Source organism: Apodemus sylvaticus, chromosome 21 (genome assembly GCF_947179515.1).
Source record: "Apodemus sylvaticus chromosome 21, mApoSyl1.1, whole genome shotgun sequence".
In the NCBI taxonomy this organism is placed as follows: Eukaryota; Metazoa; Chordata; class Mammalia; order Rodentia; family Muridae; genus Apodemus; species Apodemus sylvaticus.
In genome coordinates, this window is record NC_067492.1 from 2,180,676 (window position 1) to 2,204,959 (window position 24,284).

Consider the following 24,284-nt stretch of genomic DNA (forward strand, 5'->3'; position numbering starts at 1 on the left):
ATACCTGCTTATTTGAAACAGGAAGACGCTGGCTAAATGTGGGTAGCACCTTTGAGTGACAGCTTACATGAAAGGACATGGAAGAAGGAAGCTTTGCTCTGGGTGTCCTGGCCTTACTCTTGCTGGCAAGTTTGCCTGTCCTTTTGCTACAGCACTAAAGCCAACCACTTCAGGTTCCCAATGCAGATTTAAGACAAACAACTTTCCAGGAATCCTCCAGACCTTCAGTGCCAAACTGGAAGTGCTAAGACATCTCAAACTGTGAACTGAACAACTACTACATTCTCAGCCTCTGCAGTGTCAAAAAGACACTGTTGGGTTGCCTGAACTGTACTAGATAAAGCATGCTAATAAATCACCCTTCACACACACACACACACACACACACACACACACACACTTATTTAGAGAACCCTAACAAATACAGATTGTGGTACCAGAAGTGGTTAACAGAACTGATATAAAAGATAAACAGAATTGTGAGGCTGAATTTCTCTAGCGGGCTTGGTGGTATCTGAAGCTGACTCTCCGACCCTAGAAAACCTACAAACTGACTGCAGCTTCACTACTCTCTGGAAATCACTTGAGAGTGACCGCTGCTACATGAGAACCCCAAACAAAAGAAATGGCCCCCATGGAAACCATTATCAAGTCACAAACAGGCCTAAAATGTTTGCATTTTCTGACACAGTATGTTCCTGGCTCATGGTAGCCACAAAAGACAAAACCCATAGTGACAGGTGCTAACAAGTCAGTAACCTTGAGTTGTTCAACATTTATACCTGAGACTATTGATTTTCTTTAGATTTCAAGAAAATACACATGGTTTTTGCCCAATTCAGGATAGGCATGCTATCAAGTATCACAATCACAGGTTTGAGCAAGAGTCAGCAGCATTGCTCACCAGCTCAGCCCAGAAACAGCATGGAGGAGAGCAAGGTAGAGAATCACTCACGGTGAGTGTCCCAACAACCTCATTGTCCTCTACCCTCCTAGAGTGGCCTGGCTGGTTTAATGCCCTGTGTGAACCCTGGAGTGTGATGAGGACATAGGGCTATCTTCAGCTGCCTCCACACAGCTGTGGTAATGCAACTGAGTCTGTGGCTATATTTCCTTGTGCAATTCCAGTTCAAGCCCAATACAGTGTGAGGTGTGAGGCTCTTTATGCCCAGCTCCTCTCATTGCCTCACTGCAATAAACAATCTGCTGGCGTCTATATGTGGGGCCAAGCACCCAACCACATGTCTTTATCATGCTAGAACACAGTCTCCTCCCATTCCTTCCAAGCAAGCGGGGGAGCATGCATAAACTGGTTTAGGGTGCTATGGTTATGACATGAATGTACTAGGCTGCCTTTAAGGTCATAGCGAGAAGCCACAGACCAAAGGTAGCAAGGGAGGCAGCTTTATGAGAAGAATGCACACACATCACAAACAGAAACGTCGAGAGCATGCACACTCATCTTGGAGCAAGTCAGTGGCTCTGCACTGCCCAGTTACCTCACCGACCATCGCTGAGCCAGCACTACGACCATAACTAGAAGACACTACATGTCCAACAAGATCAGAAACAAGAACTTCATAATGATGGACTTGAGCTGTTGAGGAAAAAGGTTGTCTAACAAAAGCAAGTGGGAAATGGCAAAGAATGCTTGGTGGTGTTTACATTGCAAATGTTTCCACTTAAAAAATCTAAAGCTGAAGTATTAAATCCTAGGTATCATAGCCTGGCCACAGGGCAATGAGGAGAGAGTGGTGGTCCCAGGTGAATTTTCATCTCTTGTTTCTAGCACAAAAGAGAAGGGCTCCCTGCCACTCTCCCCTCATCCTGGAAAACTCCACTGCAGCAGACTGCCCCAGCCATGAACTCACTCTGTCCTTGTCATCAGCAACGTCACAGAGGATGTCATCCAGGTCTAGAATTCCTCCGTCTCCATGCTCCAAGCGATGCACCTGTATCCAGTAGTTTGCATCCTGAGCAAAAGAACATAAGCGTCAGATACATCAGTGTCATTGAAAGGGAATTCAACGATTTAAACTCAATAACTTCCTGACTGTGATAGGGAACACCAAAAATATCACAGCCAATTAAAACTCCAGACAGGGCTCAACTCATGGTACAGTAGTCAGTCTTCTTCTTCCTCTATGAATAAGTCATTCATATATACTTCCTCTTGGCTCCAAACTATCCATCATGGGGACAGAAAACTCCTGGCCTCAGAGACACTGATTTCTCTAAAGCAGATCAGACTTTTCATTGTCTGATATACAAACTACACAAGAACCCCCACAGAGCAATCTACAGAAAAAATGCTTCATCACTCAGCATTCGGCATCTGAAATCTCACATTTGCTAATACGTAGATTGCATGCTGCACACCCTGTAGAGTTATGTGCTCTTCTCAAACAGGCCTGGACAGACGGAGCTGTTGACAAGTCGGCACATAGACCAAGAAGGCTGTGGTGTGAGCCTTTGTTTAAAAAGGTCAAACCCGGCCCGTGTGTGTGTGTGTGTGTGTGTGTGTGTGTGTGTGTGTGTGTGTGTGTGTGTAACACACTATTTAAAGCAATCCATTATAATGTGCAATGCAGGGCCTTTTGCTCCAAAGTGGAATTGGAAGAGAAAAGAGAAGAAAGATAGGATTAAAACTTTTAAATCTTCAGTCTAACACTCTCCCAACTGAGCTATTTTGGTGGCTGTTCACTTAAAACTTTTAAATATTCCTTATTGGTATATTTAAACACACACACACACACACACACCTTTTTTTCAAGTAATTTGAGAAGGACACAGTTGCCCTTGAACTCAATAAAACTCTGATGCATATGCTCATATGGAAAAACAAAAGATGTTACCTGTATAAACTGATTTCCCAAAAATACAGAATTCTGCCCAAAAGTTGTATTAACGCTCTGTTCTTTCCTAAGAAGGGATATTTGTTTGATACAATCTTTTCTTAAAGACAAAGGATAAGTGTATTGGCAAAAGCACAGATTCCATCAGATCTATGAGCCAAGATGTTGCAAGGTAGTGGCTGTTAGCATTCCTTCTAGGCTCCACTCCACATTTACCTGGCAACAACCAGGGATGCCTGACTCAATATAAAAAGGGCTGTTCCCACCCTCCTCGCTCTTACTTTCTTACCCTCTTACTCCCTTTCCTCTCTGTCCCTTCTCTCCCCACAACTCTCTCTACTTGTTCATGGCTGGCCTCTTCTCTCTCTCTCTCTCTCTCTCTCTCTCTCTCTCTCTCTCTCTCCCCCCTCCCTCCCTCCCCTACCCCCTCAACTCCCCTCCCCACACCCTAAATAAACTCTATTCTATATCTGTCACATGGCTGGTACCTCAGGGGGAAGGGATGCCTCAGCATGGGCCCACAGAGGCCTACCCTCCCCTGCACCATACCTCACCTCTACACAACATATTCCTGGTTCTTTATTTATTTTATAAAACATTAACAGTGGCAGAGGTCAGCATTCTCTGGATGCTGCCCAAACTTATCTCTAACACAGGCATGCCTCAGATCCACTAGTGCACAACATGTGGACAGAAGTGGAGAGTCACTGTCCTTGGCACTGTTTAGCCAGAGGGACTAGCAGCTCAGACCTTACTAGTCAATAATATAAGCAGGGCCATGACAACCATCTCAGCTACTAAGACCTCTGTAAAGGGAACCGTTCACCTAGATTGATGAACACACATCACACACACAGATACAAACTACACACACACACACACACACACACACACAACATACACCAGATACATACAAGCATATACACAGACATATGCACAGAGCACACACAAACAACACACACACACCATATGCTATTTTAGTTAGGGTTTCTAGTAATACAATAAACTACCATGACAAAAAGCAACTTGGAGAGAAAGGTTTTATTTCATTTATGTGTTCTAGGGCACAGTACATTGAGGGAAGCCAAAGCAGGAACCCAAAGGCCAAAACTAAATTGAAAGACATGGAGGAGGATTACTACTTATTAGCTACTGGTTTGCTTTTCATGACTTGTTCAGCCTGCTTTCTTATACCATTTAGGACCAGTCCAGAGATGGACTGCCCCCAGTGAGCTAAAGCTACTCATATTAATCTCTAGTCAAGAAAATGCTTTATAGATTTTGCCTACACACAAATCACATAAAGGCATTTTCTCTTGAAGAGAGAAATGAAGAGGGACTGAGAGTCCCTCTTCCCAAGTTACGATAGTTTATGTCAAATTGACATAAAACTAACCAACACATATACTAAAATAAATACACACACCCTGTAGTATATATAAATACATATAGACATATAGACATACAACAGACACACACACTACACCACATATACATACACACATACATACATACATACAGAAAGACAGACACATATACAAACAGATACACAGATTCAAACAAACACATATCTACAAGCACACTCTTCAACTATGTGGCTTAACTGATCCACACAATCCCCTAATTTCAATGTCACCTATGTGGTACTTTTAAAACTGCCACTTCGAGCGTTTCAGAATTTGTTGTTTCTACCTTTGTTTGGCAGCCAAACTCCTGAAACAAACCACCTTCCAAGATCCTAGTCTTTAAATCAAATGGTGCATTTACTGTGTTAAAACTGTGTTAAGGAAATTTAGTATCTAATATCCCGTGGTGAGTAAGGAAAAGGAGACCCTCAGCCATCACCTCCTGGCCAGTTAAGACAAGTACCTTCCACCCTCCACCATTCACCCACACCCTGCAAGCACTGGCATGAACAAACCAGCTTAAATGGCAACTTCCACTTTTACATCAATTCTACATGCACAAGCAAATGGCCTTCCAAAACAGCTTACTGAACTTGATCTTCATACACCTATCTCCTCCTGAATCAGCACCAAAATTATACATCCAAAATTTAAGAACATTTAAAAATACCTTTAAGAAAGCAAATAGTAGGGGCTGGAGAGATGGCTTGGGAGTTAAGAACACTGACTGTTCTTCCAGAAGTCCTAAGTTCAATTCCTAGCAACCACATAGTGGCTCATAACCATCTGTAAAGGAATCTGATGCCTTCTTCTAGTGTGTCTGAAGGCAGCTACAGTGTACTCATATACATAAAATAAATAAATAAATCTGAAAGAAAGAAAGAAAGAAAGAAAGACAAAGAAAGACACAAAAGAAACTAAGAAATAAAGTATATATTTGTCACTGACAACCAGGAGACCAAAGGATCCCCTGGGTTCCGAAGGCAATCAGCCAGTCTATCTTAGATAGTGAACTACAAGCCAATGAAAGACCCAATCTCAAATCATCTGGATAGCATTCCTAAGGATAATCTCTGGGGTTGTGATCCAGCCACCAAATACATGCATGGTTCATGCACAGGCATGGGAACATGAACACACTATGTGTACACACATAAACATTGTTTTCTAAATTAATCAGCATGCTTGGGCTCATCTCCTACAGCCCCAATACAGTCAGGTTTCCTCCCATGACAGCTCCTCAGTTACCAGCAGCTTCTGCATCAATGGGTCCTTTGGACATGCAATGGGTCCTTTCTCAATCCTTTTACCTGCCAGCAAGATCTCACACTGCCAATCATTCTCTATTCTCTAAAATATCACATAATTTTTTTTTGATCTTCTCTTGAGCTGACCAAGGCTTTCTGAACATGAAACTTGTTGACTCCACATCAGGAGAGGCTCTGGTTCAACAGACTGATCTTATTAAATGTATCAGGCTTTTATGTGCTCAATGAAGGGACTTTCAGAGGAGAGAGAATAGACACATGAATGACTCGCTCCTCGTTTAAAAAAAAACACACACACAGAGGTGAGAAGGGCATCTGGAATGACCTCCCTGCATAGCATTAAGACCAGGAAGGGCAGGGTGATGGGTACCACCACCCTATGTATGCTAGCGTGAAGGAAAAGAATTCTCTGTATTACAGAGAACACTGGGAAGCTGATCCCAAATGGTGACAAGACCCCAGAAAGCTGTTGGGGAACAGACCTAGAGAATGACCCACCTAGAATGAAGCTGCCAGGATCTCGAAGTGAAATGTCTCAGGATGATGTAGATAAAACATCCAAATTCACTGAGACACTGCCTGCTAGCAGCAGCAGTGGGGCAGAGTTAGGAGCACAGAAGGCCTCAGGGACGGCACAAACATGCAGAGAGGGCCACACAGCTCAGCTACAAGCAGCATTCCACCATAAAGAACACTGGGCATTTAACCTAACCAAAACCATAACAACATTTGATGGAAAACAGTCTATTACAAACCATGACAGAGATCCAAGACTGATTTTCTGGGATGGAGAGAAAGGAGGTACACACTGAGCAATGCACAGGATCTGTCAGCTAAATAGTGAGAAACTACCTTTAAAAAAAGAAAGTCATCAAGAAATAATGAAAGAGCCGGGCGGTGGTGGTGCACTCCTGTAATCCCAGCACTCTGGGAGGCAGAGACAGGCAGACTTCTGAGTTCAAAGCCAGCCTGGTCTACAGAGTAAGTTCCAGGACATCCAGGGCTACTTTCGAGACAGAGAAACCCTGTCTTGAAACCTCCCACCCCAAAAAAAGAAAAGAAAAGAAATAATGAAAGCAATTTATATAGAAATATGGTGGTGGGTTCCAAAAGAATGGGCTGTTAGAAGACAACTTGCACTCAATGCCATTCCTGGATAGATGGATGGATGGATGTGGATGGATGGATGGATGGATGGATGGATGGATGGATGGATGGTTGATTGATTGATATAGCAAAAAGCTATTTGAGAATTTTCCTTAAATGATAAGACAATCATTAACACTAAGCGTCCACTGAACCGATTGCCACAAGGTAATTACACCCCTAAGACAAGAAAGCCACTGTTGCTAATAACTATACAAAGTGAAAACATTTCATCTTAGAAAGCTGGTAGACCAGTCGAAGGAAATATTCTTCATTTTAGGTAGTACTGTAACCGTCTCTCCGATGTTTGTAAACCAAAAATAGTCATTTTTTTAATGTGTGATTTAAACTGTAGCAGCTGTTTAATCAAACAGTGGTATTCCAAGGCAGCAGCCATGACCTACACATGGCTTTGTCTTCATCACATTTCCACCTCATAAATACACGCCTTTACCTTAAACTTATAGAGCTAGCTGTCAGTTTGCTGTGGGAACTTGGTTGAAGAGTAAACTCACTTCTGTTGCCTTCTCAACAGGAGTGGAGGATGTGGATGATCAGAGGTCACAGCTGATGTCCAACAATGAAACGAATTGCATCCCTCTTTGGGAATGACTAATGCTCTTCTCGACCCCAAGCCACGCCCACACTGATGCCTCAACCCACGCCCAGCAACCCACAAATCTGTTGCCCCACAGGAGAGTGGATGCTATTACTCATCTCTCTCATCAAAAAGGAAAGAGGCAACATGGGAAAGGTAAAGTTGAAGTTCACGAATAACTAACTGCATGTTTTGTTCCTTTAAAACCAGGCAGTGTCTTGCCGGACACTGGGCTGTCACTGGCCTCCTCTTCTCTTGTCACTTCCATTAGGATGGTGTGGAAATTTTTGGTTTCTCTGTCATTGCATACCAAGAAGTAGCTCTTGACACAGCTTTCTTCTCCATTCTAGGAGCAGGAACCTTCCTGAGTCAACCCAATCTGTTCCTAACCTTCCCAGCAGGAAGCCCAGGGGATGGAGAGCCCAGTAAGCAATGAGATAAAAAAATGTAAGATGCCTTATAGAAACCCAACTAAAAAAAAAAAGAAGAAGAAGAAGAAGAAGAAACCCAACTAAAGTGATCTTTTAAAAAGAAAAGGCCTAGGATTAGGGAGGAGATAATTCAGGTTAGAACAGAAACTGCTCTTTCCAGAGGACTCAACTTCTGTTCTCAGCACCCACAAGGTGGCTTACAACTGTCTGTAACTCCAGTTCCAGGAGATCTAACGGTCCCTGGGGATACTGGACATTATGAAAATTCACACACACACAGGCAAAACACCCATATTCATAAAAGAAAAGTGAATGAAATCTAGAGAGAGACAAGAAAGAAACAGACAGAGAGAGGAACAGAAAGACAGAGAGAGATGGGGACAGGGAAGGAGACAGAGACAGAAGAAAAAGAGAAGGAGAAAGAGGAAAAGGGGGAAGGGGAGAGGGAAGGGGAGGGGGAAGGGGAGGAAGAAGGGAAAGGAGAAAGAGGAGGAGAAGGAGAAACCAGAGAGAACCCATTTTGGCTAACCTAAGTACAACATAGAATGCTAAAGACAAAATTCTGTGAAAAGAACAGTTAAATAAACAGTTAAATAAACCTGTCATAATAGTGAGTCTTGACCTGAGCAGCAGTAAGTAAAAGCACATTCTTGTTTGAAGAGAAGGCCTCCTGATGTGTACATGAGACGTGCCATACTGAAGAATCACCTACCTAATGTCACACTCCTTTTGTAATGTGTGGTTATATGCTTGTGACATAGGAAGAAGAGGAATGTTATTCCCTGTCAACAGCTAAGAAGCAAGGCAGTGGGTAAATTGGTGGCTCAAACTTTTTCAAGGAAAAAATATTGTCTGTCATTTTAAAATAACAGGGGAAGTGTTCAGAATCAAAGGGAATTAAAAACTATTATGATATTCTTGGCTGGATCCTTGCTATTGTTGTAAAAACATTAAAGAAAATAAGGCTAGGAATGTGGCTCAATGCTGGTGCTCATACCTAGCTGCACAAGGCCCCAATAGCTATTCAAATTACCACAATTTTTTTTAAAGGTTGTAGTACAAGGGAATAAACCCGGGCCCTTCAACATGCTATGTATGTACTCTGCCACTGACTGAGACGGGTCCCCAGCTTAACACGGAGACAGTGTCTCACTCAGTTTCAAAGGCCGGCCTTCAGTTTGCTCTCTCTAGTCCAAGCAGGCCTTCCTTGAATAGATGACTGCAATTACAGCCTGCTCCATCATACCTAATACATTCAAAGTTTAAAGTAATCATAAAAAATATTTGGGAAACTCTCTCTCAAAAAAAACCTGTTACTGTAAATTATGTATCAAATACTTGTTAGAAGTTGTTAATTTTCCTAATTGTAATAATGGTCTTGTGAATATTGAAGGAAATGGACTTCTTAAGGAATGTATTATGAAATATTCATAAATGAAGTGTCATGACATTGGCTATTATTTTAAAATAGCCTGTTTAAGCTGGAGGACAGCTCTGTTAGTAAAGTGCTTGCCTTGCAAGCAAGAGAACCAGAGTCCCTCAGAGCAATGGAAACCTGCCAGGTGAAGTGTCTTGTGCTTGTAATGCCAGTGCTGAGAAGCAGGAAGAGGAGGAGCCCTCGTGCTGAGACTCTGCCTCAACAGAAGTGGACAGTGTTCTTTGATATGCCACCCAAAGTTGTACTTTATCCTACACACACACACACACATGTGCACCTACAAACACTCACATATACATACACACTTACACATACAAACATACAAACACACATACACACTCACACATGCTAGCACACATACATTCACACACATGGGCATACACACACATATACAATTATACATAGATACAAATGCACACATGCACACACATACACACATGCACTCACACAGATACAAACGCACACATGCAGACACATATACACATGCACTCACATATACATACACACATGCACACACACTAAGATTTACACACATTCATGCATACACACACATATACTCACACACACATACATATGCACACTCACAAATACATACACACACATACACACTCGAAAATATATATACACAAATACATACTCACACATACAAATTCACACATTTACACATACATACAACCCTAGCTACATAAACAACCATGCACATGCATACATACACACTCACACATACATACCCACACACACATACATATACATACTTACACACACCCCTAGCTAAATAAACAACCATGCATGTGCATACATATGTACATACCCACATACTTAAAATTAGCTTGTTCTCAGTAAAGATGTAGATAAGCACTCACAAGGAAACACCTACTGTACATCAAGCATCTAGGAAAATATAAATTGTCCCAAGTCTTTAAACCAAGAAAGTTAACACAGAGAATTGTTATAAGATAAGGAAGAGCTAAAGTTCCTGTGCAAAGAAGTCTAAGAAAGCCAGGTTCCTCCATGCTGGCTGACTAAAGGAGGTGGTCGCACAGCCTAAGGCACAGATGGCTGCAGACTGGCAGAGGGTGTAGGTGCTGGTGGAGCTGGAATCTGAGGAGACACTTCTCTGCAGAGCCAGAATGGGAACTGGGATGTGTCCTGTGGAGCATCATCATCACGTGGCATATGCTCCCCACACCTCCCACTGCTCAGCCTAGACAGCTGTCAGCACATGTGGCTAATCTCCAACTATTCTTGGATGTGCCATAACACACTGGACACCAGAGTAACTTCACACAAATGTGGTGACCAAGTTCATGAGAACACAGGAAGCAAGCCTAATCAGTGTTCCAGGGTGTAAAACAGTCGGGCATGGGAGAGGGGAACTTGGGATGGAAAATTTTAATCGATGCTGAGGACAAAATAGAAGGCATTACACGTGCAGAGCAATTAATCTACCCACTGAGCTCAACCTCTAACCCGCTATGCAACTGGGGGCAGGGAGGGATTTGGTATCATGTAAATAAATCTTTTTAAAGGCTTAAAATTGAAACTTTCTACAGATTCAATAGCTACGAATACGGGGAGATATATGAGGCTGAGACAAAACTCCAGCTAAACATGCAGCGATCTAAAACAAGCTGAGCTCGATTCAATCCATGGGACACAGAACAGCAACTCAAGCTTTTTCGCCAGGACTGGAGATGCGGCTTGGTTGGTAGATGGCTTGCCTAGCATGCATGAAGACTGCATTCCATTCACAGCACACACAAACCAGGTGTGATCAACTATGTCAATTACCCCAGCACTCGGAAAGGGAAGGCAGGAAGATGGCAGACTCAAAGTCATCCTTGCCTTCTTGGAGTTTCCAGGCCAGCTTGGTCTACACGAGACCCATTCTTATTTTAAAAAAAAAAAAGTGTGTGTGTGTGGGGGGGGGTCCCAGAGCACTATCTGCTCAAGGGAAGTAACCCCTAGATTCCCTATGAGCTGGAAGTGCTCCCCCATCTTTGATTTCCCCTACAATCTTTGATCTAGCCATTTAAACAACCAGTGAATGCACTGCTTCCTTTCCTGCTGCTTCTCAGTCTTGCTCAGTACTAAGCACTCAGTTACTGAGTACTCAGTACTGTAATTACCCAGGACCTGCCACCTCATCTCACTTGGACTCCATAACAGTCATGGGCATAGAACACAACACCCCACCCCCAGTCTGCCTACCACCTCCTGGAACATACCTGTTCCTCACCAGAATGCCTCCATAGCTAATTCTGAACTACTCTGGTTGCAATTATGTTCCCATTTCTGGTTTAAAAACATTCTCTGTGACACTGGCTTCAGCTCTTGGTTACTTATTTAGACACTGTCTTGTACTGAACAGCCTGTTGTTTCCTTGTGCCCCTTGGGTATTCTGCTTTTCTCATTGGTAAGGTACCCAAAGGGACTTTTTATGAGCTTTCTTAAAATGCAGAACAAAGAACAAACACTGATATATATATATACATACATACATATACATATACATACACATACATATATATACATACATATACACATATATATGAATGAATGTTTTATATATATGCTATATATAAATAATATACATGAGCTATATACATACACACAACACACATATATTATGAATGTTTTATATACATGTGATATATATATATGTTATATACATACACACAACACACACATACATATATATGTGTGTGTATACATATATATAATTTAGTCAACAAGCAGCCCTGTGCTTTGCTAACAGCCCAGGAAAGTACATAAACAAGCTTGCTGTTCATCCTTCAGCCTCCAGCTTTCCAGCCTGGCTAAAGAATCCCCATGGATTACTCTGTCTTATAGTCCAGATGACAAGAAACATAAGGATGAAAGAATCCAGAGAGACAGTTCCCCTGTAGTGCGGAGACCCAACTACAGCTTGGACACCTTTGCTCACACCCAAACGTGTGATTAGTTTGTCTGAGAGCCAGGATACCCTGGCATCATGCCTCCAGTCCCAGGGATTGTGAAGGAGTGGGAAAAGCCAGGACTGCCACTGACGGTGAGACAAAGGAAGGAACATGTGAGATACTGGATGTGTAAAACATCCCAGCCAAGGCAGACTGCAGGGCAGCCAGCTCCCAGCCTCAAAGGCTTCATCCGCAGCTCTGCCAACAACAGTTCCCTGAGGGCTGGCACCAGGTGGTACACCCCATCTCTCTCAAGCCCTGAGTTCACCTGGTGAAGGACCACAGGTGGGTAAGCCTATACCTGAGCATACCTCTGGGCTACTCTTGCAGACTTACAAGGGAGGTCTTCAGCTTCATTTTGTATCAGAGAGGAAAAACTAAACCAAAGGAATGGCAAAGTCAGAGAATACTATAATTCTGAAAATGTAAGTCATTCCCTCCAGGACACACTGCCACCTTTTCCTGAAGATCCAAGAAGCTGGCCAAAGTGGCCAACATGTAAAGGAGAAATTGAACCAAGAGGAAACCCTTACCTAAGAGAAGGGTCTTTTTAAAATTAGAGGAGAGCGATAATGAAGACAGCTCACCACAGTAGCATAAGGACCTGAGTTTGCTCTCCTGAAGCCATGGTTTCTAAAAGAGTCTAGGCATGGTGTCGTGTATCTGTAATCTCAGGGACAACAGACACTGGAGATACCTGGAACTCACTGGCCAGCCAGCTTAGCATACTTGGTGAGTCCAGGTTCAATGAGAAAGAAGTTAAGAAAAGGATGGAGAGAGTCCAAGAAACAACAGGGGAAGTTGATCTCTGGCTACATACAGACACACAGGTGTATACACACACATAAACACACACAGACACATACACATATGCAGACACAAACACACACCACAACCACCACCACCATCACCACCAATCAGACAATATCTTTCACTTCCTGGAATGTACGAAAAGAATGCTTTGCACCAAGTTATAGGCTGTGATTCCAACAGGATTGGAGCCAAAATGCAGAAAAAACAATCCATCAACCCAAAATTGGGTCAGGGACCTCAAATAACTGTTTCTCTCATACACAGCAAAAAGAATCCAAATAACCACCCTAGGAGATCCTTAAAGATACTTATCAACTGAGAAAAGAAAATCTACACTATGTGTTCACTCCCCGGGTAGCAAAGAGGAGACCCGACTTAGACCAAAGGAGACTCTGACCTGAAAGAGCATGCCCACTGAAATACGACCAACTCTCACAAGCCCCGAGAGCTCCAAATCAAACAAAGCAGCCTGGAAACAGCTCCCTTCTCCCACTTAATCCAAACCCACCTCTTGGCTCGTTCCTATATAACAAAAAAGTATTTTTAAAACAACAACAGAAATAAAATCCTTTCTCAGATTACCCATTCATAAGCACACATGGTAATCCCATACACCTGGATATCCTAAACAGGACTGAATCCAAAGAAATACTCGTAAACTATGTGAGGGAAATAACCCATGCCGACACCAAGCATCCGGAAGGCGGGATACCTACCTCTGCTTTCCTCCTTGGAAGCCTGGGCAAGCACTGAGTCAACTGAAGCTTGTGGTTCTTCCACTCAAACTCAGCCCAGCCCACCCTGTGAGGGCGCGGGGTCGAGGCCCTACAGCACCACATTGTCACAATACCAGTGCGGCACAAGGCAGGGCCCTAGACACTGGTGTTCTGCATGCAACTCCGAACAGCCATGAGAGGGTGGCTAGCCCAGGCTAGGAGGTACCTGGGACTGCTGTTGCCAGAAATAGAGCTCCCTCTCCTCCCAGAGGACTCTTATCCTCAGTCAAGGGAGGGATCTATGATGATATCTTCAAAGGAATGCCAAGACAGGGGTGTCCCTTCCTGTGGCTCTGTCATCTACTGGCAAGGAACACAACAGTCAGGGCAGAGTGGCAGAGGCTCACAGGCAAGACCTCCATATGCCTGTCTCTGTCCCTGCAGACCAAGATGCTGGGCTCGCCTATCTCCTACTATGTGTGTGCTTGTTTGCACCCCCTGGAAAGGCAGGCTCACTCTTCCCACTGTGGTGTTCATTCCCACACTCCACTTCCTAGCATAGATCCGTTTCTCCCTGGCACGGGTCAGCAATCCACGTTTATCTATCCCAGTCAGTCCACCACAGATGAGAGGACAGAAACCTCATGCTGATAACACACTACCATTTATTACCCTGACAAATATTTAGATAACACTCTTCACTCATTGGGAATGCTAGGCAACAGATAAGCCCCCACCCCTGTCCTAAAGATGACCCTGCCTTGATTCTCAGCCAAAAATAATGGACTTTTAGATATATTTTGTTAATTCTTGAATAACATCATACTGTGTATTTTGCTCATGTAGACCACTCCCCCTCAGCTCCTCCCAGATCCACCCATGCCTTCCTACCACGCCACCAACTTCCTGGCCTCTTCAATTTTTTTAAACTACCCCATCTTACCTGTACTGGCTGGTTTTGTGTGTCAACTTGACTCAAGCTGGAGTTATCACAAGGAAAGGAGTTTCAGTTGAGAAAATGCCCCCATGAGATCCAGCTGTGGGGCATTTTCTCAATTAGTGATCAAGGTGGGAGGGCCCCTTGTGGGTGGTACTATCCCTGGGCTGGTAGTCTTGGGTTCTACAAGAGAGCAGACTGAGCAAGCCAGGGGAAGCAAGCCAGTAAGAAACATCCCTCCATGGCCTCTGCATCAGCTCCTGCTTCCTGACCTGCTTGAGTTCCAGTCCTGACTTGGGTGATGAATAGCAATGTGGAAATGTAAGCTCAATAAACTCTTTCCTCCCCAACTTGCTTTTTGGTCATGATTTTTGTGCAGGAATAGAAACCCTGACTAAGACATTACCCATCTTATGCTGTGCACATACACACACACACCCACCCACCCACCCCCACACACACTCCTGGGTGGGGGGCCTCCCATTAGTGTCTAGTTGACCTACCAGGAGTCACACCCTAAGGAAAGTGTCCATGGCTCCTCAGTTAGTGGACGAGGCTAGGGAACTCCTGCCCACTCTGGGCCATGCTGGAATACTGGCTGACTTGATTTTGTTTAGGACCTGTGCAGACAACCACAGCTGCTGTGCTGTGGTAAGCACACTGGCCCTGTCTCGCCCAGAAGATGCCATGTTGACCCAATGTCTAACTCTGTTTCTCTCTCAGTCTCTCTCTCTCTCAATCTCAGTCTCTCTCTCACTCTCGCCTCCCTGTCTTTCTCTTTCTCTCCCTCTCTCCCTCCTCCCTCTGTCTCTTTGTTTGTCTCTGTCTCTCTGTTGCTGTCTGTCTCTCTCTCTCTCTCTCTCTCTCTCTCTCTCTCTCTCACACACACACACACACACACACACACACACACGCCCTTACAATTATTCTGAGCCCTCTTCAATGATGGTGCCTAAGCCTAGGGGCAAGTGTGTGGCAAATGCCTTCTCTGTGGCTGGTTTGACCAGTTATTAACACTTATTCTGAAATAAGAGATTCTTTAATAAGGGCTAACCCCATATACCTTTTCTGAACAGCTTATAGCAACATATTTAGGAATATATTTGTTACAAAATTAAAGAAATGGAACTTATGAATTGGAGAGAGAGAAAGGGGAAATATGGGAAGGATTGCAGAGAGAAAACAGAAAGGGGAATGGATTCTGAAATTATGTTTTATTTTTTATTTAAAAAAATGTTTTGTAAAACATACTTATGAAGCAGAATGATAACCCCAAATACTGGCCTACACCACTGGCTTTAGAAACCAGACCAGCCTCCCCAAGTGACACTCCCAAGCACACTTAAAGTTCCTTATAAACTCCTGCTTGGAAACAAAGAAACAAATTAGCTGTGTAGGAACTCCAAAGGATATAATTACACAGCTGGTAATTAGGAAACAGACTTCCTCAAATGACAACACTGGAAACTACAACATTATCAAATGAGGGAGGGACACTGGAGCAAAACAGGTTTGGGAGGCTCAGCCACAGAGGTAAACAGTGGAGAGAGCCAGCTTTGCGGGGGCAGGGAGAGAGTGGGGGCTTCGTGGGGACAGAATCAGAGCCAGGGGCTTACAGGGACAGCCAGAGTGGGGGGTGGCAGTCTGCAAACACGGGGATACAACATGGCTTCCTGACATATCCAAGAGTGATAGCGATGTCTGGATGAGCACTGGATGCCCCAACAGACTCCCCACAGGTCAAGCTGATGGAGGCAATTCTCTTATCATGGTTCCCTCCTCGAAGGAGACTCTGTATGTATTAAACTCACAAAAAGTAACCACACTACCCTGTCTACAACATCCTCTGTTGGACATACACATAAATATAAATACTTAAAACATGGTTCTGAGCTCTGTGGAACCACCACCTGGGAAGCTTTCCAAACCCAAGGTTCCAGCTCTTCCAGCAGACTCTTAGGTGAAAACCGTCAGACGTGTTGAGGAATCCCTGCATGGCAGCTCCTGCTGACCCACCCACTTCCTGAGGACTCACTGAACCTCAGCCACAGGCAGAGATAACAGCATTTTGTGTGCACACACCACTAGCCAATTAAGAACAGTCATAGGGCCCAGGTTTAGCTCAGTGGTTGAATGTGTACACAGCATAAGCCAGGTCCTAAATTCTGTCCCCAGCACTAACAAAGAATAAAAAATAAAAATAAATAAAAATAAAATTTAAAAAACCTGTCACCCAGTCTGAAGGAAACAGTTTGGAACACACAGGTACAACCAGTTTCATGAGCACACTCCAGTTCTCCATGACTTAAAAAGCAACAAGTGACTCAAGAGTTCAAAAACAACACTCTGTTACAGAAACCACACACCTCCACACAGAAAAGATGACCCCAAAACCCTGAGATGCTGAAGACAAAGCAAGAATGCTTTCTAAGGAGCCATCATTTCATTCCAACAGGGGGAGTCTTAGGAGAAGGTGAGGGCTCAGAACACTCCCAGTGTGTGAACAGGAGAAAGCAGGAGAGAGTTAGGTCCTTTGGAGTGGGGACAGCAGAGGGGTAAGATGTAGCTGCTAGAGTTTCCTGGTATCATAGCCGATCCGAAAGGATTCACCACTGGAGGAATCAGATTTTAATAAGGCTTACAAGACTAGATTTTAGTTGTGCCCAGAGATTGAGTTATTGTTTCTAAACTAAGTTTGTGTTGTGTTTTCCTTCACACGGCAGCTCATCTGGGTTCAGGAGAGAAAGGTACAATGGCCAAGTGTGAGTTTGCCAGATGTGCACCACAAAGGCCGCGGGGGATTTGAAGCACGCAGTTGATGTGGCAGCAACTTACCAGTGGGAACCTAGTGAACTGAGTGAAGAGATTGAGGAATTCAGAGTCAGAATCTCTACGAGATAAAAACAGGTCAGCACTGCCTGCCAGTGCATGGCCAGCCAGGCCCCTGGAGCAGAGAGTTGCGGGAATGAACGCAGGAAGGTGACTTTTTTATTTTTTTCTATTATTTCCCACAACAGAAGACCTGGGCCTAAGCACCAACACTTCCACCCACCTCATCCTCTCTTCTTGAGAGATGGTGGCAACCCTTGCCAGACAAGAACAGGTCAGAGAACCCAGTGCTCAGGATCCAATCCTCAAGCATTGCCAGAGCTACTCTGTGTTAAACAACTATCGTAAGGAGGCGCTCACCTGGTGTGCAGCAAGGAGCACAACAAACCCAAAAGTTACAGGTATAGGGGGAGAGCACAGGAGAAATCCCAAAGCAACACTGTATTAAGTTCAAAAACTATACAGTGTTTGAATATTTTACTGGAATTCCTCCTAAAGGAGCTAAATCTTTCTGGTTAAAACCCCCATTCCTTGGCGTGTTTAATAGCTCCTTGAGTTTAATAGCTCCTTAAAAACTCCCGAGTAGCCTGTAGTAGCTCTTCCTGTTTATCAAAAGACTAAAATAACCAGCCGGGTCAACAAGACTAGACAAGGAAACAAAACTTGATTGACGACGGAGGCCACAAATATGTGCCAGTGAGTTCCAGAGAAACACCAGCCAGAAGCCACCCTTGAGAATAATCATGTGACAGCAAACAGGCCATCCCTGCCACCTCCAGCTACCTCCTTCAACCTCCGCCCCACAACCAAGATCTTTTAAGCAGTCTGGATAAGACTTGCACCCTGAACTCATGAACGTCAAGATTTCATCTCTTGTGTCCCAGCAGTGTAACAAGTATGTACCAATGACTCAATTAACATACAAATCAGTACACAACATGTGTGAAATAGACATCAGAGTTCATGCACTGATAATCCAGAATGGAGAACCACTCATGGGTGAGCCTGAAGGATATTGTGTATGTTTGCTTCTATGAGAAGCCTGAGGTTTCTTCCCACACAGGCCTACCCATAGTCATCTAGCATTCCTGCAAAAACTTGTCTTTCCTTTGTTTGAACAATCAAAGAACAGAGCTGGCACCAAATATTCATCTTGGGGCACAAAGCACATTAGAAATAAACTGTCCTGAGCTGGAGAGATGGCTCAGCGATTAAGAGCATCTTAACTGTTCTTCCAGAGGTCCTGAGTTCAATTTCCAGCAGCCACATGGTGACACACAACCATCTGTAATGGGATCTGATGCCTTCTTCTGGTGTGTCTGAAGACAGTGACAGTGGACTCACATGAAAGAAAGAAAGAAAGAAAGAAAGAAAGAAAGAAAGAAAAGAAAGAAAGAAAGAAAGAAAGAAAGAAAGAAAGAAAGAAAGAAAGAAAGAAAGAAAGAAAGAAAGAAAGAAAGAAAGAAAGAAAGAAAGAAAGAAAGAAAGAAAGAAAGAAAGAAAGAAAGAAAGAAAGAAAGAAAGGAAGGAAGGAAGGAAGGAAGGAAGGAAGGAAGGAAGGAAGGAAGGAAGGAAGGAAGGAAGGAAGGAAGGAAGGAAGGAAGAAAGAAAGAAAGAAAGAAAGAAAGAAAGAAAGAAAGAAAGAAAGAAAGAAAGAAAGAAAGAAAGAAAGAAAGAAAGAAAGAGAAAAGAAAAGAAAAGAAAAGAAAGAGAAAAGAAGAGAAAAGAAAAGAAAAGAAAAGAAAAGAAAAGAAAAGAAAAGAAAAGAAAAGAAAAGAAAAGAAAAGAAAAGAAAAGAAAAGAAAAGAAAAGAAAAGAAAAGAAAAGAAAGGAGAGAGAGAGAGAGAAAGGTGGGGAGAGAGAGAGAGACTGACTGTCCTTCATAAATCCAGTGTGCATTAAGGACCTTCTCTTTTAGTATTAATTTTTTTAGATGGATGGGTGGGAGGGGTGGGTTGGTGGGTGAAAGTCACATGTTATGATGAAACAGAACACTATCCAGGTAACATAGAAGACCTTGGGTACAAATGTGTGATTCCTTACACCAGAAAGGAAATCAAGTCTGAGGCAGTAGTTGGGTGGTAATGCACTGGCTGTACAAGCATGAGCACCTACCACAAGTGCTGTAGAGTGTATCTATTACCCAGCACTGAAGCTTTAGGACTGATATATCCCTAGCCAGCTCTGGGTTTAGCAAGAGAAGATCATGCCTCAAACATGTCTCAAAAGAGTGGAAATTGACAAGGAATACACACACACAAACACACATACACACACACAGAAAGAGAGAGAGAGAGAGATTTTGTCAGCTAGGTATCTTGAAAATGATTCATTTATTCTAAATCAACACCCCTACCCCACCCCACCCCACCCCCTCCAAAAAAAACCTACATAGAGCAGCATGACCTTGTGGCAAAAATTAAATTAACTTGACTCTAGTTTAGGCAGCGGCAGCATAACATGCTTTACAAAGACTTGTGGCCACAGGAAGAAGAGGAGGAAGAAGAAGAAGAAAGGGAGGAGGAGAAGGAATGAGGAAGAAGGAACGATGAGGAGGAAGAAAGAAGAGAGGAGGAGAAGAAGGAAGGAATGAGGAGGAGGAAGAAGAGGAGGAGAAGGAGGAGGAAGAGGAAGAAGAGGAGGAGGAGAAGAAGAAGGAAGAGGAGGAGGAGAAGGAAGAGGAAGAGGAGGAGGAGAAGGAGGAAGAAGAGGAAGAGGAGGAGGAGGAGGAAGAAGGAGGAGAAGGAGGAAGAAGAGGAAGAAAAGGAAGAGGAGGAGGAAGAGGAAGAAGAGGAGGAAGAGGAGGGGAGGAAAAGGAAGAGGAAGAAGAGGAGGAAGAGGAAAAGGAAGAGGAAGAGGAGGAAGAGGAAGAAGAGGAAGAGGAGGAAGAAGGAGGAAGAGGAAGAGGAGGAAGAGGAAGAGGAGGAAGAGGAAGGGGAGGAAAAAGAAAAGAAGAAGAAGAAGAAGAAGAAGAAGAAGAAGAAGAAGAAGAAGAAGAAGAAGAAGAAGAAGAAGAAGAAGAAGAAGAAGAAGAAGATCATCTATAGTTGAGGATGGCACACTTATTCTAGAAGGAGGAAAAGAACCATAATCTCAAAAATTGCTACTTCCCTGGAAAAGAGTCTAACCACTATGGGAATTGTGGAGCAAGAATTAAGCCCTGTGAAGGGAAGCCTGAAGGAAGCTGGCTCCACAGGAATTTGGAGTCCTGGCAGGTGGCTGACTCTCTTCCCCCAGCCACACAGCACCAGGTGCAGGTCTAATGTGAACAGTATGAGCCGGGTGGGAAAAGAAGCCAGGGAGGAAGGTGAGGGCGGGAAAAGGAGCCAGGGAGGAAGGTGAGGGCACTCCCTAGAGGTGCCTGAAGTCTGCCACCCAGGAGTTCATATTTCACATCTTATGAGGCAGCCAGGGGATCACTGTTCACATCTCTGGTCACAGAAGTGCTAAGCAAACCTGTCTGGGAGGCACTGGTTAATTTAACCAGTTAATTTAACCAGTTATGATTAACTAGAGAGTAGGGCCGCTAGTATAGGGAACATCCAACATATGGTGGGCAATACAATCAATATCACCCTGTATGACAGAGATCAGACAATTCTCCAATATCTACAATCAATCATATGTGTGTATAATATTATAAATACACATTAACTCAACATATTGTAAGTATACATTAAAACTCAACAGAAGAGTGAGCATCATACCCTTCAGCGTTGCAGTTTTCCCAAGTCTGTCACCAGCACAGAAATGAAATCACAATTTACACCCAGTGCTCTGCAAGGGATCTCTGAGAACTATGGGCACAGAGAAATGAAACAAATTTGCCACAATCAAGATGAAATTACTGTGTCAGCCCTGACCAAAAAGTGACATAAAGCCCTAGGAGTTATAAAGACAACACGTGTGATACAATGTGACACGTCCTTACAAAGTCTCACCTATAGCACAAGGAGTACCTCAAGAACAGCTGGACACAGGCACAGTGACACATACTCATAACCTTAGCACACAGAAGACTGAGACAGATCTTCTGTAGGTCTGACCCTGGCGTGGCTGCAGAGATAGAGTATCAGAGCAACCAGGACTACATAACAAGACCCTTATCTCAAAAAACCAAATGGATACAAAAGAAGAACATAGGGCCCAGAATCTGATGTCGGGATTTAAGTCACTCATCGCAAATCATGGCAGCCACAGATTAATGCTTCAGAGTGTCTGATATTGGTGCTGGGTGAAGTGCTTAATAGACAGACAGACAGACAGACACACACACACACACACACACACATGAGGACCTAACTTAGACATATCCTAGGAAAACAGAGCATGGTGACACACGGTGGGCAATGTCTACAAATCCATTGCTGGGAAACAAACAGGAACAGCTTCAGAACTCACTGGCCTGTAAAATCAGCAATTTCCTGGCTAAATAAGATACTTTGTCTATAAGACAAGGATTGCTGGCACCAGAGTAGCAACTCATGTGTATATATGCACAGACAGACAGACAGGCAGGTAGACAGACACCACACACACACACACACACACACACACACAGTGAAAGAGAAAGCATCTGGTATAACATCACGTTTATAAACTACGTATCATTCTTGCTGCCTTGTACCTTAAAGGCACATAACCCCTCTGGTTTCTGTTATGAGCTCTCCAGATTTTCCAGGCAGTGTCTGTCCTGACTTCACAAGTATCTTTCAGTTTGAGATACTTGTGATATCAAATAATGTCCTAAAAAAAAAATCAAAATGTTATTAGATGTCATTAATCAAAACACAGTAATCAATCTCAGCTTCCTTTTATCAAAAAACATTTAGATTTCCATTTTCACAGATAGTTCCCAGGCGGAGAAAAGTGAAAATACAACTACTTCATAAATCTTGTATCATCCTGATACACTACACGGTGCTTTAAAATAAACTCGGGTGTTGATTACAGTGAGACAGACAGACAAGCCTGGGCTGCAGGCTTGGTAACAGCCTTCAGGCTGCATTGACAGCTCCCTTGCCTTAAGCAGCTCCTTGTTTTCTGGGTGACACAAGAGGAAGCCTGGGGCTCTCTACTCAGGCTGCAGCAATCCTGCTCCAAGTGTTCAAACCCATGCCACCAGCAGATGGCGCTCTCTGAGCATAAGCAGATGTGGCTGATTCTCTGCAGACTAAAAGAGCTCTTGAAGCCATCAAGACAAAAAGACATCAAGACTACATTCAAAGACATTGACCTGAAATGTGAATGACAAGTGTTCAAGAGAAAACAATCAACATTAAGCTTTTATAAAGTTTTATAACTTTAAGTTTTTCTAGGTAACTTTTCTTTTTTTAAAAAAGATTTATTTATTTTTTATTTATATGAATACACTACAGCTGTCTTCAGACACACACTAGAAGAGTGCATCAGATCCTATTATAAATGGTTGTGAGTCACCATATGGTTGCTGGAAATTGAACTCAGGACCTCTGGAAGAGCAGTTAATGCTCTTAACCTCTGAGCCATCTCTCCAGTGCTCTAAGTAACTTTTTAAGGTTAAAAAAACAAAACTTAATGCATTGTGGTGGGAAATTACATCATGATCTATGGTTTTTCTATCTGCAATCACCATGGTTTGGGGGGCTGAGACAATACCTCCGTGTGTAAAGTGTTTGCAATGCAAGTGTAGGGTCCTGAGTTCAGATCCCCAGCCCCCACACCCACTCCTACCTATGTTAGCACTGGGCATAGTAGGTAGCTATGGAACCAGGCATTAGAGGGCAGAAACAGGAAATCATGGGGGAAATGGGTATCCAAACGCCAGCTGAAATAACAAGAACCAGGTTCAGTACATGAAATTTTTAGGCAAATGGTTGGAACTAGAAAATATCCTAAGTGAGGTAACCCAATCACAAAAGAATACACATGGAATGCAGTCACTGATAAGTAGATATTAATTAGCCCAGAAGCTCTGAATACTCAAGACACAATTAACATATCAAATGATTCCCAAGAAGGAAGGAAGGAGAGGGCCCTGGTCCTGGAAAGGCTTGATCCAGCATTGTAAGGGTTAGGGTTATGGGAGGAGGGTGATTGGGGAATGGGTGGAGGAAAGAGGGCTTATGGGACTTATGGGGAGGAGGGAACTGGGAAAGGAGAAAGCATTTGGAATGTAAACAGAATATAAAGAATAAAAAGAATATAGAAAAAAAGGACACCATCAAAAGGACAAATCAGCAACCAACAAATTGGGAAAAAATCTTCACCAATCCTACATCAGATAGAGGGCTAATATCCAATATATATAAAGAACTGAAGAAGTTAGACTCCAGAAAACCAAACAACCCTATTAAAAAATGGGGTACAGAGTTAAACAAAGAATTCTCACCTGATGAACTTCGGATGGCAGAGAAACATCTTATGAGGTACAAGAAGAACGGAGGAGTGGCCCCTTGTTCTGGAAAGACTCAGTGAAGCAGTATAGGGCAAAACCAGAACGGGGAATTGGGAAGAGGTGGGTCTGAGGACAGGGGGAGAGAAGGGGGCTTATGGAACTTTCGGGGAGTGGGGGGCTAGAAAAGGGGAAACTATTGGAAATGTAAATAAAAAATATATCGAATAAAATTTAAAAAAAAGAAAAAAACAAAAACAAAAAAGAAACCCTACTCAGAATCTGAGGGCTGGTGAGAGGCTGTAGAGTGATAGGAAAGAGCTCGCTCCTGCTGCAAATTCCTCTGGTTGCCACACACTAATGTCGAGCATACATGTATGCATGCACACACAACTAGTGGCTAAAAAGGTAAAGTGGACATCAGTAAAAATCAAGCTTATAGACACACACACACACACACACACAACTTTCCAACTCATGTTCGATTTGAGCAACTTGCCCACCCCTCATTCTC

At 43.4% G+C, this 24,284-nt stretch overlaps 1 protein-coding gene across 13 annotated transcripts in view; it reads right to left on the bottom strand.

The window, feature by feature from the left end:
• The window catches only part of Pard3 (par-3 family cell polarity regulator), a 548,938-nt gene that overhangs the window by 446,649 nt on the left and 78,005 nt on the right, over positions 1-24,284 (bottom strand). For all 13 annotated transcript variants that reach the window (XM_052166623.1, XM_052166619.1, XM_052166621.1 and 10 more), the window contains exon 2: positions 1,872-1,973. In XM_052166623.1, coding sequence (XP_052022583.1) covers positions 1,872-1,973 — 102 coding nt within the window. The remainder of the gene's footprint in view (positions 1-1,871; positions 1,974-24,284) is intronic.